Below are 18,485 nucleotides of genomic sequence, written 5' to 3' on the forward strand. Positions count from 1 at the left end.
CCACACCTTCCAGGCAGCCATCGCCCTCTGCACAGTGCTGCCCTTTCTGAGGCACAGAATGAGTTACAGCTCATTTTTCTAATATCTGTTTCTCTTTTTTTTTTTTTTTTCTGGCGTAAATTTATCTCCACAGCAAACCACTGACTTGCTAAAGAGGAGAAGTGCTCCGTTTTTACAGGAACAGGTAGCAAATGCCAAAAAAAACCCTGCAGTAAAAGTGCTGGGCACAGATTCCAGACTTCGATAGGTGTAGACAGCATGGAGACACATGCAACTTTCCAGTGTGTGCAGCATGATTTTTTTTTTTCCCAACCCCCATTACAAACCAGAAAAGAGCTTAAACTGTTGCATTTTCCCCAGGAAATGTTTTGCCAAGAATTTTATACACAATACAAATGCGTGCGTGTGTGTGTGAATCTCTGCTGATTTCTTTACCTGGCTCATCTCAGTTACATCACCACCGGTAAAGAAATCTGCAGCAGTTCCACTCAAGATTCACAGCAGCGTTATTGATGGAGAAATTAGATCACCGTCCTCAGAATATCCTGTCTACGGCGAGAGTGAGGTTCTGTTGAGGCACGTCACATCAGTTAGGAGGAACGCGCAACGGGCTTTCTTTTTTAACCACCTTACCAAAAGGTCTCAAATTTAAGTAAATATTTTTTTTTTGTATTTGGAGTTCATCGCTTGCCCAAGAGCAGCAGGGTGTCTTTCTTCTGCACAATTTCCAGTCCCTTGTCTTCCTCAGCGCATCCCCTGACATGACTGCAGTAGAAGATTTCCATGTAGTTTTCAGAATTCATCTTGAGAAATTCTTTCCTTGGCAGGAGAGGGGAGTCTGCAGAGGTTTTCCTTGCCCTTCTGAAGAGCAGTGAGCCACCCAAGGCAGGCTGTGTCCAGGAGCTGACAGCCTCTAGCCACCGTCCCTCTCTCCTTTGAGCACAGAGCTCACCGGCTGGTGCCAAACGGAGAAGGGCTGAGCTGATCACTGGGCTCTGCGAGTTCATTAGCACAGACATTTGGCATCAAAGAAACAGGCTTTTCTGGGAAGATAGCAGAGATGATTAGGTATGAGTTGGGGAGGAAATCCCCTCTCTTCGTGGCCATTGCTATCAGGCTTTCTTTCACTTAATTATGTTTTCACTGCAGAGTGCTGAGCCAAGTAAACCTCTAACGTAACTCCGCTGAGGTTACTAGCACCGAGGTGAATTTGGTCCGTCGTCCCTAAGTCAGACGAAGGGGCTTGGCTGATCCTCCGATTTGCAGCAGTCTGGCAGAAGAGGCACTGTCAGTCCAGAGCTATGGATGAGGAGGAGGACTGTGCAAATAGATTCGGAAAGCTGCCCAGGAGCTGGGGACACCTATGCCGCAGCATTCATAGCAGGTGTTGGATTTCATAATCTCTTCTGTGGTGTTCGAGGTCACTATCTGAATTCCACAGGTATCTTTCTATCACATTAAATACCCTGAGGCCATAGCTCTGCATTTTTGAGGTAAACGATACACTGCCATCTAAATGCAAAATAGAGATGAGTATCAGTCTGAAATGAGAAGCAGGAGAGACTCATGGTGCTGCTTGCACCCGATAAAAGCAGGCTATAGATCTTATTATTACTGCATTTGTCGTCGTACTCAAGGACAAGTACTTTTTTTGTACTGAAGTAAGAGCCTGGGCTCACTGTGAAGAGCATCACCTTGAAGCAGAGTGGGAACTGAGGGAGGGGATAAGCACCATCAGTTCTTTTTCCTGATTTTTTTTTTTTTCAGCTTTGTGGGAGCAGTTCAAGCAGGAAGAGAAAAGAGGGAGTTGGAGTCTGCAGTGCGTTTTCACTCCTGGCTCCCCTGGGGGAAGGGGAAATGTTGCTGTAATTGAATTATAGAATCATAAAATGGTTTGGGTTGGAAGGGACCTTTAAAGGTCATCTAGTCCAACCCCGCTGCAGTGAGCAGAGACATCTTCACCTAGATCAGAGTTACTCAGAGCCTCGTCAAACCTGACCTTGAATGTTTCCAGGGATGGAGCATCTACCACCTCTGCGGGCAACCTGTTTCAGTGTTTAACCACCGTCATTGTAAACAATTTCTTCCTTATATCTAGTCTAAATCTACTCTCTTTTAGTTTAAACCCATTCCCCCTTGTCCTGTTGCAACAGACCTCACTAAAAAGTCTGTCCCTATCTTCCTTATAAGCCCCCTTTTGTTCCACCTTTCTCTTCTAGCCTGAAGAAGCCATTCCTATTAAAAACCTACATGAAGCACGTGTAGTTTGGGATCAGGTCTTTGCTTAACTCTTTCCTAAACGAGGGGTGTTTGTGGTATGTGATTTTGCTAATGCAGAGCATTATTTATTTTCTCCAGCACTGTTAGGTAGGAGGGTGATGGTTTTTCTTCTGTATGAGCAGAAGTTATGGTGTATATTTAATTGTCCTGGCATAAAAACGCTTTTGCTGGCTTGACTAGAAACCACAATATGGTATAAGCAACATCGGTAAGAGAATCGCATCGCTGATTAAGCTGTATTTCTACCAGGGGCAAACTTAGCTGATCTAGGATGGAGCTACAGTGATGCTGCCCTCCTCCTGTCCCCAGCCACGCGCTCCTCCCTCCTCTTGCGTCGATACCATTGTCAGTCAGTTTTTGGTGACCTCGGCTGGAAGCTAAACCAGCTGAAAATTCGCTCCCTGAAATAATGATAACGTTATAAGACAGAGTAGTGCCCTGAATGTTTATGTAAGTAGCCAGATTTGTCAATACTACTTGAGGATTTTGTTTGTAGTGTGGAGCTGGTGCCCTGCATTGTCTGGATTTAGGGATCTGCCTCCTGTTACAAGCTCTTGGGGCAATTGAAGGAACTAGGAAAAAAATAGTCAAGTGTCTCAGCACAAACGTGCTCTTCCCCAGTGAGGTTTCCTCATGCTGGGAAGATCCTCCTGTCCCTTAGCATCCGTACCACATTCCTACGTGTCTCGTGAAGTGTGGGGTAGCTAGGGATGGCAGAAGGAGTCTCACCTGTGTGTTTATGCTCTGTTACCATAAATCACACCTGATTGCTCTCCAGTGATGTAAACAACCTCAGTCTTGGGCTGTTACAGGTGAAGAGAAAATTACAGAGAACTACAGACAGACTCCTGCTCACAAACTCTTGTTTTAAATTCTGTTAAATATACAGACTTGGAAAATCAAACAGCAAAGCAGAGGATGTTTAGTGCCAGTGCGAAAGCTTCGCAGTGTCACTCCGTTTAGGTACGGTATATTTTGCAGTAGCAGGGGATACTCCGCTTAATTTGATTTCTTGTTGCTACTGGCCTGCTGTGTTTTATATGGATGCCTTGTGGTGAGACTGTGAATGTAGCTTCAGACAAACACCTTGTGCTCTCTGCCTTGGTTTCCCCAGTGATACAATAGACGTAATATTTCCGTTCATATTTGCAGGGATGTCCTGAGGCTTCACTAGTGAACATTTGAAAAGCACCATGCCTGCACTAGATACAATTGCTATCAGTTTCTGAGAAGTGCAACTGTGTGTGCTTACCCTTTATTCTATTCTCCTGGACATTTGAACTGTGTGATCTTCCTTAATTGGAGTTCTAAGTCTCAAACGGGAATTCAAGATAGACTTCTGTTTCCCTTATCTTGCTCTCTCTTCCCAAAATATGTTTTGTTTAATTTTAAATTAGGGGTTAAAAATCTTAAGTGCTAAATACTGGGAATTGGAAAACAAATTAAATTTGCTGTTGAGTCCCTGCTGCCTCCTGGTGGAGGATGAATGGTCGCTTCATTGAGGCTGCTTTTGGGGTGACTTATATATAAACACTGAGCTTATGAAAATGTTTTGGGACTAACATTTTAAGAATGTGTATTTTGGGACATAGATCCCATTGGAACACAATGAGGTGATCTTGAAAATGAAGCCTCAGGTTGTTTACTTGCGTTGATAACCATTATGTGTTCACGTTTTCTTCTGTCTGTGCTAGAGTCTGAAATAAGTAGTTATGCCTTTCACAACAGCTTCTGGTTTGGTTTTTTTTTTCCAAAAGAGGATAAAACAACTTCCTCGTCTTACTGTCAAAAGCAGCAGAACATTATCTAGAAAGGAGACAACTGCCAAAATCATGTCTCTCAGATACTAAAATATCTTTCTAAATGATACTGAGCAAATTTCTAGTGTTCAGAAATGCCTTATAAGTGGGTGTTTCCTTGCCTTTCACAGATGTTCCTTTGTAAAACCTTAACCTTCCCCAGAGTGGGTTGGCTGCTTGTTGTTGGAAGGTTTGAGATGGAAGAGGAGTGCCTGGGTATGTATTATTCCGGCAACAGGCCTCCTCCTAAGAAGTCATGACCACTCTCAGCAGATCTGTCCCTGTCCTCTCTACAGAGGCACAAGCAATGATCTGCGAGGGTGTCAGAGGCAGACTGCTCTGGACCTGCCTGGCCTCTGTTGGCGTTCAGAGTCCTGTGGAGATCTGAGTGTGGTTTGGGCTGCGGAGTCTGGATTTCAGATGGGTTTCCATGATCTGTCCGTATCATGCCACTAGCGTAGTGCGTGAATGCATCTTGTGAGGCAGGGAGCCCAGCCCCATGGAAACTCTCTGCACATTGCTGGATGAACAGACTGTTAGAGCCTGTCCAGCTCTCGGATGAGAGTTCTGGTTTCAGGGAAGGGCAGCTCACCCTTCATGGGACTGGCAAAGAAGTCCAGGTCCCCTGCTTGTGCTTCCTCGTGGCCTTTGGGGTGAGATCATGGAGCAGCGAGATGGGGGAGGCTGCTGATATCCAGGCATGACTTATCTCTGAGTCAGTTTAATTCCTAGAAGCAGATTGGACAGTGAGCAAAATGTTTATGGTCTGTGCTCTGATCTGCCAGATTCCCAGTGGTGTAACACAGGCTGAGAGCAATCGGGATTTTTACTAATGCAGTTTTCTCTTCTCTGTTTGACATATGCAGGCTTTGTGTGTGAACTGGTCAAACCTCAAACTGCCCTGGGTGGATCTGGACTGGCTGATTGATATCTCCTGTCAAATAACTGAGCTTGATCTCTCTGCCAACTGCCTGGTCTCCCTTCCATCCGTGATCCCATGGGGCCTGATAAACCTCAGGAAGCTCAGCCTGGCTGACAATCAGCTGACGGAGTTACCCAGTGTACAGTCATCCGATGAAATTATATGTACAAGGTGTGTGCGCTGAATGCCTGCAGCAAACCGAACCCGTACAGAGAGCAAGGTGCAAATGAGTCAGTTGGCCTTGTGTGAAGCTGCAGAAGTGAAGAGCATATGCGGGAGCTTCTTGGTTTATTTTCTGTCTGCTGCAAGGTTTAACCTAAGATTTGCTCTTCTGCATTCTCAGTGTTTACAAGTTAGTTGGCAGGACAAGTGTAGGGACTTTTCTTCCTGTATTGTCTCATGTTGCATCTGCTTTTCTCCAGTTCTGGTGAGCCCCACTCCTCTAAGTGCAAGCCCAGAGCTGACTCAGGTTGACATTTGCTGGCTTATATCAATTATCTGATCTACTGTCTATCCGGACCACTTCCTGGAAGGGTTAATTTTCTAAATCAGGATTTTTGCTTTGCCTTGTGAGAGCGCATTCCACCTGCTTTCATTCAGATCTAAAGCTATCCTGGTGAAATAGATGTCTATGGCAACAGGAGTCTTTGCTAGCGTTTTATTGATGCCTGACTGAGTATCTTCTGTACTCACAGGTTACTCGAGGTCGATGTATCCAGTAACAGGCTCTCTACTCTCCCTTCTGGATTCCTACATCTTAAAAACCTTAAAAAACTCATCGCTTCCAGAAACCATATGGAGAAGTTATTTGACGAGGAGAACAGTACGTACAGTCCAGTGTTATGCTTACATTTCAAAACCTGATTTGTAAGGGAGGACCCCAAACCGTTTTAATAATGACTTAAAGACAGTATTAGCTACAGATGCTCAGCACCTCTCAACCCTTTGTCCAAAGTACATGAAAAGACCTGGCTGGTTTTTAGCACTCATGAAATCCTTTGGCTTTTATCTAGCAAGTCTGCACTACCTTGCTGGATCAGACTGCTATCATGCTTACACCAGGTCCACAATTTGTGTTTTCTAGCAACTAATTGGATTGGTTTAAGGAAGCTGCAGGAGTTTGACGTCTCTGACAACAGGTTGGTGGAACTTCCAACGGTTTTTCTATACTGCTTCAAGTCCCTAAACATACTGAATGTTTCCAGAAATCAGCTGAAAGTGTTTCCAGATCCCTGGGCCTGCCCCTTGGTAAGTCGAACTGCTCTGGCAGAGTCAGAGGCTGAAAAAGCTGTTGAAACAATGCAGAAAAATATACTGTGATGCTTAAAAAGCTGTCAGATGTCTCAGGCTAAAAGGTTGTTCTGTTTCTGTAGGAGTGCCCGTGCTTGATTCTGTTTATGGGTCTCAGATCAAGTCTTTCTGAGGTTCTGCCCTGTTCTTACCACGTTGATGGCATTGGTGGAAAACTTCTAGAAACATGTCTTATGTGGATGTATTCATTTTCTCTGTTGCTAGGATCATTTTACAGAACACTCAATCTTCATTCAAAGTTAACTTTGCCCAAACTTGTGGCTGACTGGGGCATCTATATCCAGCCATCACTGTGACTTTATTCCTCAGTATTACAGAGATAGCAAGAGAACAGGATAATGAAGTGTTTGTTTATGGTCAAAAAGCAGGCCGGGATAATTTTCAAAATAACTTTTGAAATACTTTTTGACCACCAAAGAATTTGCCCATCAATTGGGTGCCTCTCCTCAGCAAATCTTATGTGCCTGCATGCACAATAATTTATCTAGATCAAAATATCTAAAGAGATCACCTAGAATGAATTTACTAATGCCTTAAACATGTGACAGCTGATCTACCTCATTGTTTAAAGAGATTATTACTACTCTGTGGGTGTTTTTCCTTTTATATTTTCCAGAAATGTTGTAAAGCATCTAGAAACTCACTGGAATTCCTACCTGACGCATTGACTATTTTCTGGAAAAATCACCTCAGAGAAGTGGATTTTTCTGAGAACTCACTCAAAGAAGTTCCACCGGGACTCTTCCAACTTGAAGTAAGTGACATTTCTTCCTGCTTCACAGTACTTCTCTTAATACCTGCTCAGACCTCGAAGTCGTAGGAGTGGCTGCCTGGTTAAGGTAGGAGACTACCTTGGTTGTATGTGGTTTTCAAATTTTGTGAGCGCTGTTGGGAAGACAGCCACTGCATTGTAGCTGCAACCTCCAGCCATTGAAATACAGATGTACTCATGTGTGCTCACAAGTAGTTGTGTTTTTTCTTAATCTGGCACACCAGCGTTGTGCAATTAAGGATTAAGTCTTTCTGTGCTGAAAGTGGCATGTTTGAATGCCCTAAACAATGCTAGTTGGCATCTTTCTTATCTTTAAGCTTGTGCAGATTAAATAATTCTTGCCAGTGGACATCAGATACCCATAGTTTTACTTCAAAATTCTTCTGAATTTGTGGCTTCACATGGTTTCAACACAAAACAAAGCAGAACTTGGGGGTTTCCTCCAAGCTTCTCTTCTAGATTGTGAAACTCAGGGTCATAGAGGTAGAAACAGAGGTAAATCTTTGTGCAAAAGTTTCATAATTTTCACCGCTGGCCTCTGTGGGAAAGATGCTGAAGTGAGGGTTCATATTCATGACCAATTTGGACCTCAGAAGTCTGCTGCAAAGGTGCCTCTTGGTCCTGCCTGGAAGAAGAGTTGTTGCTCCTTCAGTTGTTTTTAATGATCTCTGCAGATTTGGCTTTGCTTTCTGGTAACCATTTGGTTTCAATTGGCATTTCTCCTGAAACAGAATGAATCCTATGGACTATTGTCTCTGAAACTTGTTTTTTCTGAATGCATTAAAAATAAGCCCAGTGGGTGGGAGCTATCATGGCAGATATTAAACACTAGATGGTGTTTCAACGGCGTACTTCTTCGGGTGCTGCAGCTCAGAGGCTGCAGAGGGATGTGAAGGCACCAGTACAGGGCATCAGAGAAGACCTCGGTGCAATCACTGCTGATGGTCTGCCTTCAACCTTAGTGAGCTTTGGCTGCCTTAAATAATGCCAGTCCTTATCCATATCTCTTCAGCCTTGCCTAAATAAAAGAAAGAAATAGCAGGTATTTTCCATCCCCCAAAGGCTAGAGTTTGGTGAGCAACTAGAAGGTGAAAGCCCATGCCTAGATCAGCCCTGGCTTGCACTACTCCTTGGTTTTAGAGTTCGTGTCAGTGAGTACGGCTAGTTTGTTTCTCTTGAGGAGACCTGACCCTCTTTCGGTGGAATTATTCAGGTAAGACTCTGGTCAGCTTTTCCACACCACGAGCAGACCCAGGCAGCTTAATCTGGATGCTGCAGTTTCTTCTCTCTGGTATAATCTTAACGCACCAGAGCCCTTTTTCCACCCTGCGGCAGTAGGTTTGAAGGAAGTTGTCTGCTGCTGCCATCGTCTCACTTCTGGAGGCACCTGCTCTCTTCCTGAAAGGCAGCAAAAATGGAGAAGTTAGAGATGAGAGAGAACAGGCAATTGCAAAACGAGGACTAGTGATCTCCAGAATTACAGTCACGAAGAGCCACAGCCAGTTGAAAGTCACTAATTTTCCCCCTACAGTGCAGGCACATAAGCATTGCATATAATCTCACCAGGCTCTCGGCTCTCCTGGAGAGCAGCCTTTGTCAGCCTTTGTGGGGGACATGTAACATGGATACAGTTGACTGAAAATGAAGCACCCCAGCTAGACCACACAGAGCAAAGTTTGTGCTAATTCTGGAACGTGTAGCCTCCCTTTCCTCCCACCCCCTGCTCAGGGATATTTCGGGGGAGAGGAGTTTGAAGCATTGTCGTTGAACAGCCCCATGCTGATACTTGGAGAGAGCTCGACAGCAGGCGCCAAGGAAGGACCGGGTCTTCTTTCCAGCGGGAGGTTCGAGCCAGTGGAAGACTAGTGATAATAAAAGCATTGGCTGTTAAGAGTGGCAGGGAGGGTTTTATAGTTTGCATGGTTTTCTGACCCTTTCCTCTAGTGGTTCACGCTGCATATCTGCAATTTTATATTTTACTTATTTAATATTTGTTTTATTTTTTACTTTACCTTCCCCAAGTCCCACCAAAGCCCAGTGCTGCCCATCTCTTATCGCTAGAGGGAGCGTTTTGCATGATAATTGCCATTCCAGCAACTGCTGGGTGTCCATTGCTTATGTCACATGGATACCTCATATTTTTCCAATCTGAGAAAAGGGGGAGGAAGGCCAACAGACTGGCTTCATGAGACATTGTTAATCCTGCTTGATGAAAAGGGGCATAAACCTTTTATATTATGTGGAGCACATAAAACATTTAACACACTTGAAGCTGAAGTCTCTGCTGGTAAAACATGATTTCCATGGGGTATAATTCATTAATACTGCTGTACTTGCAGCACGACATAATTCAGCTGACATTCTGCTTATCTCGGTTTTCATGGGGGGAACTTGCAGAATAAATCAGTTGGAAACTCTACATAGAACACTGGTTTTCAGTTGAAAATTGGATTTTCAAGCAAATGAAAATGATTGTTTGAACCTCAACATTATTTTTAAGAGCAGATGGAAGAGCATAAACTTTACAAATCTGCATGGAAACTGCAGTGGGAACTACATTTTTTTTTTTCTTTAATATTTCAGTTAAATCTAAAGGAGAGCTTGTGTTTAACCTTATTCGTGGTATTTGCAGCTGAGTCCTATCTGTATGGTGTTAACTGTACAAATCAGCTGCACTTGGTTTTAAAATTTCTGTGTGAGGAAAAAAAAGTAGACGGGTAGCTTGTATAAATCTTGGAAAGTTAATATAAATCCTTTCCATTTTAATAGACATGTAATAACAAAGCAATTAAAAATTCTCCTTGTGTGCAATAGTTCCCATTTTGTATGTTGATCTCATGCAGATCCAACAGACGTAAGCCCACTCTGGCGCTAGCTTGCACATACATACAGATGAGAAGTCTTATATGTGGCATACTGTGTAGGTAAATCATACTGTTCTTTTCCATTTGGTAAGGTTTCCTCGCTAAGAATACAATGTCCTCTTCTATGGGTTGTTTCCAATTGAATCTGTCAGCAAGTAGACTAATAATCTCCCAGAACTAATAGTGGTGTTGCTTCGTGCAGGAAATATATTTGCTGGAGACAAAAAGGAAATGTTTGCATGCTCGGCAGAATGGACAGGATGTTCTGATGAATAAGATGTTCTCTCTTTGCGTTGCTGTTATTTAATGGACATGCTAAAAAACCTCTTTCTGTGCGTTTGATGGATTCTGTCTTCTGACTTTAGGCTATTCCTCTTTTTAGGCTTTGGTGTCCCTGAAGCTGCTGGGAAATCAGTTAGTTACATTGCCTTCACAAGATAAGTGGAATTGCAAACAACTTAAATCATTGGATCTTTCAAAAAACCAACTTGGGAAGTAAGTGTTTCTTTCAAATTTTGTCTGAGAAAACAAAAGCTGAAGAAATAATAGCAAACCCAATCCCTTGTGAAATACAAAGGGTGTCAGCAGTGAATTAATCACCTGCGTAGAAGGCATTGATATCCACATACCGTGTCTCCAAGTATATTGTGTGCCTGTGACAGTGATGAATTATCCTTTACTGATTCTTTGGGCATTTAGCCTGCTATATCATTTATTAAGTGGATAGATTACTGATAATGGCAGTTTAATTTCAGAGCATGTAGAAATTTCTTTAACCCGGTGTGTGGTTCATCACTACAAACACTAGTTTGTGGGGAGCAGATCTTAACTGTAAACCATCTAGCTGGACTGCAGTTTGTAGTTAGCGTGGGAGTATTGTTTTGGAAAAAATGAAAAATCTTCGGTTTAAATGGAAGTCTAACCAGCTGCAAGTTCATAGAGAAGACTGATGTTCATGAGGTCGTCCAATAAAAGAGTGATGTTCTTCTATTTAGAAATTACACAAGGGATGTTTAGCACAAGGGAGTTAAAAGTCCCTTGTCTTCTCCAGAACTGCACTGAATTGTGTTATACTTCCATCTTCTCGTTTGGGTGCCTGTCCAGCAAATTTTCTGGAGTTCTTATGAGTTGCTGTGTCAGTTGCTAAATACAAATTACTGGGGTTTTTTTAATGTCTCGGTGCATTTCCAGAGTCATGATGTTGGGTCATCTTGTCAGAGACTCTCTGGTGAGAGCAGGGGACGGCAGCAGGTCGGTTCTCCAGCGCGTCTCCTGAAGCTTGTTCAATTTGCTCTTTGACAGCCTACTTAACCTTGACACCCATAAAGCCGGGGGTCAAGTGCTCTCGCCCTGGGAGCCGAAAGCGCTGCCTTGCAGAGCTCTGTTAATTTGCCAGAAGAAAACCATTGGGCCTGGACAAGTGTTGGTGGAGTCCAGCTCTGTGATTGCACAGCAGGTTTCAATCCTAGCTCTCCAAAGCAGACAGGAACCCCTAAGAGCCGTGCAGTGAATCCCGCAGCCTTGAGAGGGGCCAGGCTCTGCACTGCGCAGTGTCCTGGGCACGCAGCTCCAGCACAGTTCTCAACTGCCACATCCAAGCTCTTTTCTCACCATTTTGTTTTGCCTGCAGGAGTGACGAGGGATTTAAAACAAAGCGGATTCCCTTTTTCACCACGAAGAACAGGGTGCGGTGTGGCCCAGAGGCAGGTAAGGTACACGGCGGTGCAAATGCAGGGAAGCAAGTGCTGAGAATCTGAGCTATGAAGCAACAGGAATCTGTGGAGTTTGGCTGGAGGGAAATCTGTAAATTCATCGACAATTTTAAGTGCAATAGCCTTTAAATTAAGAGGAAATACATTTAGATAAAATGTTTTGAAAGAAATGGTGCAGCTGGTTGGTACCATCGATATAGACAGATGAAGAATGAGTGAAACCTGTTTCTTTCATTGAGCTTTTATTCTTTTCATGAACATTATTCTTTTTAGCCAGAGTATATGTTGAAGGGAAATTAACCCATAATTAGTCTTATTACTCTTAGGATTGTTTCTGTTGCTGAATTAGTGAATTGCATGTTTTCCCCTGTTTCTGTGCACCCACAGTTTGGGGCAGAGCAGAAGAGATGTTCTGGATTCATGCACATGAAATCCCAGAGAGAACAAAGGAATATCTGAAGATATTTGCACAGTTTCCTGCTCTCTGTGGGACTTAAGTGCATTTCTTTTTGTTTGTTTTATTTTAAAGCACTTGGAGAGCTTTCTCATTCTCGTCTGCCTGAAGAATGGCTTGCTCTAAAGCATTCTTTGCAAATTGCAGAGTGGAATAGAGCTGGTGTCTTTGTGATGCACATCTGAGCAGCCCTCAGCTGCTCGTGGGAGGGAGAGGCCCTCCTGCAGCAAAGGCTTTTCTCGGTTTCCCCTGAAAATTGTGCACTATCTCAGGTCAACGCGAATAGGTAGAACTGGTAAATGCACCAAGTCCAGCCATGGCTGAAGGTTGGGATTGGAGGTCCTAGCCTCCGGTCTGCTCACCTGGGAGGCACAGGCTCTACCTAGACCTCGAGGCAAGGCTAATCCTATATCATTTTTCGTGGCACATAATACCCCGGTGCAACTTCGAGCTGCCTGAGGTTGCCTTAGGTTGCAGGAGGACGCAGAGAAGCCCACCTGGCTGGTGCCACGGTTGAATAGCCACAGAGACAGAGCAAAGCCAGCTCATCTTTTTCTCTCTGTTCCTCTGCCAAGCATAGCTTGGTGAGACTAGAGGATGTGGCCAAGAATTTAAAGAACATCAAGAGAAAACAGAAGCTGGAGTACATCAGCTGCTCACAGAAGTCTCCTAGCGAGGTGGGGGGCAGGTTTTCATAGGATTTTACCAACAAAGCTGTTTACTCAAGTCTAGATTATTTAAAGAGAATAATTTATGGATGCCCACTGTACGTGATTGATAAATCTCAGAATAACTACTTGCACACGCATGTGGTGTTGGTGGCATTTACTCACCCAAAAATATACTTTGTTTTAATTTTTCTACAGTTCTTTAGAAGAAAATTTGAGCTCAAGCCAGAGAAATCATAAATAACTCATGAATAAATAATTACAATTCATAAACACCTCGAGCTTCCTTCTAATATAGTACACTCCTTTCTCCCTGGGACTCTTTGGAGAATTCAGAGTATCGCTACTATTTTAGGTGTTTGCTCCTACGTGTCCAGGAGGCACTAAATCTGTCTGTACCTAGGTGCATACTGAAGAGGAACAATGAAAAGTTTAAGTCCAGCGATGAGCCAGAAAGGAAGTGAATTGAACCTATGAATAAGCCTGCTGTTCTCCTAAAAATAATCCCAAAGATGATTTTTTATTAGAAAACTCAAAGGTGGACTGTGACACCCTGCCCACACTAGACAGTCCTGTCACGTATATAAAACACCCCTGCAGACAGTGGGACTCTATCTTACTCCTTTTCTGATCCTAGCTGAGGCTTGAAACACTCTTAATATTAGAACTGGGGAATTTGCTCCTGAGAGAAACTCTTTCATTTTTTTTTCTTCTTTCTTTTTTTTTTTTTTTTTTTCTTTCTTGGCTAAGTTTAGTTACAGTTCCTCAAGTCTTCTCTGTAAGGGAAGAAGATCTTGGTGGAAGTGCAATTGTCCTGTCCTGGAGAAAGGGTGTGTCTTGCATCTCCGGGAGCTGCTTTTATTGACCGTGGAGGCAGCAGATGGTGCTGGTTGTATTTTCCTAATCAGAGACTCAGAATCTGCTTGTCCCTGTGTGGCCTCGTTTTCCTTGACTTCAGGATGCTTCTTGGTAGATACATGTGACGCTCTTAAGTCAGCAACACAATTCATGGCAGTTTTTCATGCCGCTATCCCGGGAGTAATTTGTGGAGTGAAATGATGCTCTTTGGAACCAGATGAATTTCCCTTTGTTTGAACCTCTCCAGCAGCAGCAGCAACTCAGCCATGCAGTTGTTGCTATTATTGCTTGGGTTGCTCCCAAAATACGCTTGTTGCTGCTCAGACATGTAGGAAGTCTGAAGTGCCCTGAAACCTTGTGGTCTAAAACAGAACAGAGGGGCAAATGCTGGCAGTGTTTTAGAGGCAACAGAAGTTAGCAGTCTGGCAGCTGCAGTTTGGGGTTTTCTCTCTGTTGTTATTGACTTTGATTCACCAGAAATTGCTCCAGGATGCAATGTGGGGGCCTGAACATAAATTCTGACCGACTTCTGGCTTTTCTCAGGCAACATGGAAAAAACATGTTAAGAACTACTTGTGCCCTTGGTATGCCCTTTCCCTGCCAGCTGTTAGGCTGGAATAGGGACGGTTCACAAGGTCTTACCAGCTATTCAACAGCAAGAAACACAGTGCCGCTCGTCCTCTGACGTATAGTCATCTTGGCAGGCCTGGAGTTCCTCCGTCAGCACCCCAGAGGTCCTGGAGATTATCACCTTCAAAGATGTGCATCACAACGATCTTAAAAAATTGAGATGGGAGTGTTGATGTTTGGTCACTGTTGAAGGGCATTTGCTTTTCTGCTGTTGCGTCGTGGTGGTTCCTGACAAGGATCACGACCTCGTGTCGTGCCTACAAAGGTAAAGGTTCTTGATCCAGAGCTTTGGTGCCTGTTATGTTTGAAAGGTGCAATTTGTTTCCTGTCTTGTTGCAGGTCCTTTTTTGGAGTTTCCAGCATTTCTGAGTGATTCTCTGGAAGTCCTTTATCTGAACGACAATCAGCTGGACTCTGTTCCACAGTCTGTTTGCCTTCTGAAAGGTTTAACAGAACTTTATTTAGGAAAGTAAGTCCGTGGTCTGGAAAAGTTATGCAGCATTGTTTCCATGTTGTTTTAGTGACCAGCCTTCTGTGGAGCCCCACCCCAGATGTCCAGTGCTTTTGAAGTCAAAAAGCTGAAAATAGTCAGCCCCTTGTTAGAACTGTGCCCATCATTTGCTTTAGATAAGGAGGAGGCTGGCCTTTTGAATTAGGGAAGATGACCTAATGCTTTGAACACAAGCCTGGGAATCTAATGTGCCTGGGAATCTAATGGGCCTCCAGTTCATTACAGCTTTTTGCTGTCATCTTCTGTAGCATTAGAGTCAATAATTCATCATTTTTGCCTTTATTTCCTCAACTATCCAGTAAAGATGATTACACTTGTCTGTCTGAGGATAAATTGAGGTTATACATCACTTTTAGGATGGAAATTACTATTAAAGTGTTGAGTAGTCTTATTAAAATCTTAATGGAAGATTTCTGGAAGCAGAGAATAGTGTAATGTGAGAGTCCATGAGAGCAACTACTTACACACAAAGCCTGGTTGTTGGTAGATTTATTTGTTTTTGTACAGTAACCCTGGTATCCGAGAGCTTCCTCCAGAACTTGGACAGCTGGCTAATCTCTGGCAGCTGGATATCGAGGAACTAAATATCAGTAATGTTCCTGCAGAGATCAGAAAAGAGGGTAAGGCTTGATCCTGCGTGTTCTTTATTAAATTGACTGAACATATAATGAAAATTGCTTCCTTTTAATGGTCCTGAACAGGAACAGCCAGTGTGCGCCCAAGCCCTTGTTGAGGTTAACTGGGATTGCAGAGGGAAACCTCCTACACTTATTTGCAAATTTGATAATGAGCGCTAAGCTCTAGCTATATGATCAATTTAAGATAGATCACATGTTAAAATAATGACTTCTAAATGCAATATTTCATTTCTAGTATGCATGTCGGATAAATTCAGTGGCTTGCTTCCTGAATGTGTATATTTTTGGGTATTTAGACAGTCTTTCTAAAGACTGAAGTGTTTAGGATCAGCAGTCACAGTCACATTGAAGTGACTATTGTAAGCTGCTAGGTTTTTGGATCTGTTACAATACTGTCTTCTTTTTTGTGTGTTTTAATAAGAAAATCCTGTGGGAACCAAGTTATTAGGAATTATTCCTTCTCCAGCACACTGTTGAAGCCTAAATCTAATTTTAACTGGAAACATACAAGTTGAAGGAAAAACTGAGTATTTTCCAATACTAAATTAGTATTTTATGTTTCCTTTGAGCTTCCGAAGCATACGAACCACAGCATTTGTTTCTTCTTACAGTGCTCCATTGTAGAGTCTCGGAGCATTGACCTTTTTCTGGGGTCTCTGTCTCAGGTTTGTCCACTAGAGGTTTCTTTGTTTATTCTCTGGGTTGTCTCAGCCCACAGCGAAACTGCAGGAAAAATATTAATTCAGCTGATACGTCTGCAGCAGTAGGTTTTGTGCAGTCCTGCGGTACATATGTACATTTGTAACTGCTAACCACAGATAAAGCTTGTTCACTTCCCTCCCACAGGCCCTAAAACAGTGCTGGCGTACTTACGAGCACAGCTGCGCAAAGCAGAGAAGTGTAAGCTAATGAAGATGATCATCATCGGTCCTCCACGACAGGGAAAGTCAACTCTGATTGAGATCCTACAGACAGGAAGAGTCCCTCAGATGATGCACAGCGATGCCACCATACGTACCACAAAATGGGAGCTCCCCAAGCCAGTGGGACACAAGGCAAAGGTGAAAAACAATCAAAGATCCTTAGCCCCAGTGGCATATTTGAGCCCTGCAGTGTCCCTTTTGGGTTGAAATTGCCTGCCCTTTTGTAAAGAACTGTTTCCATTACCTGTGAGCAGGACCTCACAAGTGATGTGTCTTTAGATCTGTCACAATTCCTCTGGTTCATCTCCACTTGGCACTAGAGGACAGTTTTGTTTTCCTGAGCACTCAACTTTGGCTCTCTCTCTTTACGATACAATGTGCAGACTGCCTAAAGTCTGGCTCTCCCAGCTCTGGTGGTTTTTGGACACTGATTATGAGACAATGTTTTAAATCAGCTTCTTTAAAGCAGATTCTCTTTTGATTTGGGGCCAGAACATGGGACAACAGTACCCAAAGCTGGACTCCCTTGATAGCAGGATTGTCCGTGGTGGGGAAGGTGGGTGGAAGGTAGGATGCCTGACCTCTGCTCCAGGGATGTAAGGCACACCTTAAACACCCAAATCTCGGATGGCTTATTCAGGGAGCGTGTCACCCCATACTGAACTCATTTGGACAGCATTGAATTCATGCAGACATTTGAGAGATTTGTAAGTGGCCGTGTCTACTGCCTGCGTAGTGACTCTAGGATTAGAGCATGTGGAATTGGTCCTGAGATCTTGTCAGAGCGGAGGGTGTGCAAATGCACGGCTCTCCCTTCCCAGATGAGAGCCATGACCACCAGACTGTTTTGGAAGGGGTGGAGGAGCCTGCTGAGTTCAGCTATTCTACGGTGAAGAGTGCCAGGCCAGAGACAGAAAGAAAAACAGCAAGCATAGCCTGACTCTTTAAAGAGAAGGCTTTGGTGGGAGGAGGGATTTGTGCATTTTGTGTTGAAGAGCAACTGAGTAAAATAAAAACCTAGACAGCATCAGAGACCTGGAGTGCGATTGAGATGCTGAATGGGCGTTTGTCCCTACCTCTAAGTATCTGTCACCCCAGACAGGCATCCACAGCTGAAGGTCTTTTGGATGAACAAAGCAGTCCTGGTGCTGGTTAGGGCTTGGTTTGAACAATATGGAAGCTCTTCCAGCTGTTTCTGGGAGACTTCAAACTGGGACTATGCTGGGAGATCAGAGTCCTGCTGAGATACTTAGCTCCTTGCTGAAATCTCACAGGGTAACTTGTCATGTGGGACCAGTCAGTTCCTGGACCTGGACAAGTAAAAAGAACCAACTTGGTGTTACATGGTGCTCTTAGGGTGGTGGCTGCAGCAGGGTTTGGTTTCCTGCTCAGTCACAGGCAGGACCAAGTGATTTAGCAACAGAGCCTCCAAGGTATGTAGGCGCTCCCCACTGCAACCAGGAGCCTGAATACCATTTAAGCCAAGAGCCGCGCTCCCTCTTAGTGATATTGTGGGGCTGCATGGAGGTGTGGATGGTGGGGTGCCTGGAAGAGAACCTCCATTTACACGTTCCCTCAAAAATCAGAGAGTCTGATTTACAGTAGGTGTAATTCTAGCCCATCTCTGGTGTGACACACACGTCAGAAGCCTCTGAGCAACGTGCAGGAGGTGTTTATGAAAGGCTTGAGAAGTTTCCCATCTCCTGAGCATCTATTTTCTGTTTGGCTCAGTTAGGGCTGAGCTCAGTGGAAGTGATTTCAGCAGGGGGTTTCCTGTTCCCCATCACAGTGGCAGATAAGTAGCTTCAACGGTCCTGAGGAGTATGGCACAGACAAGGATGAAACAGTTTCTATTCAAGATGCAGTGAAATACAGAGCTCAGAATGAGACCTTTGTTTGTACTGGAGAATCCACAGCATTAACTGGAGATTTACCAGCATCAAGGGCACCTCTATAGTTTTAGCAGCAAGTAATTAGTCTTGATTTCCTGTGGGGAAGTAGTAGCCATGCTTAACAATTGCTTGTTGATTTTTCTTTCCTGGAGGCACAATTAGGACATTGAAACCCTTCTTGTGTCATACATTATGCAGGCGTAGGTTTATACTTCAGCTATTCTCTCCCTGTGATTTACTGCAACCGTTTG

General features: G+C 43.8%; 1 protein-coding gene across 1 annotated transcript in view; it reads left to right on the forward strand.

Annotated features, from left to right (window-relative positions):
• Positions 1 to 18,485, forward strand: part of LRRK1 (leucine-rich repeat kinase 1) — a gene marked incomplete at its 5' end in the record, with an annotated part of 55,360 nt that overhangs the window by 6,842 nt on the left and 30,033 nt on the right. The window contains 9 exons of the mRNA XM_010077198.1: positions 4,946 to 5,172; positions 5,697 to 5,824; positions 6,086 to 6,249; positions 6,929 to 7,066; positions 10,331 to 10,443; positions 11,579 to 11,655; positions 14,610 to 14,739; positions 15,289 to 15,401; positions 16,266 to 16,480. Of these exons, the coding sequence (XP_010075500.1) occupies positions 4,946 to 5,172; positions 5,697 to 5,824; positions 6,086 to 6,249; positions 6,929 to 7,066; positions 10,331 to 10,443; positions 11,579 to 11,655; positions 14,610 to 14,739; positions 15,289 to 15,401; positions 16,266 to 16,480 (1,305 nt within the window). The remainder of the gene's footprint in view (positions 1 to 4,945; positions 5,173 to 5,696; positions 5,825 to 6,085; positions 6,250 to 6,928; positions 7,067 to 10,330; positions 10,444 to 11,578; positions 11,656 to 14,609; positions 14,740 to 15,288; positions 15,402 to 16,265; positions 16,481 to 18,485) is intronic.

Source organism: Pterocles gutturalis, unplaced genomic scaffold, assembly GCF_000699245.1.
Source record: "Pterocles gutturalis isolate BGI_N339 unplaced genomic scaffold, ASM69924v1 scaffold27293, whole genome shotgun sequence".
Taxonomy (NCBI): domain Eukaryota; kingdom Metazoa; phylum Chordata; class Aves; order Pterocliformes; family Pteroclidae; genus Pterocles; species Pterocles gutturalis.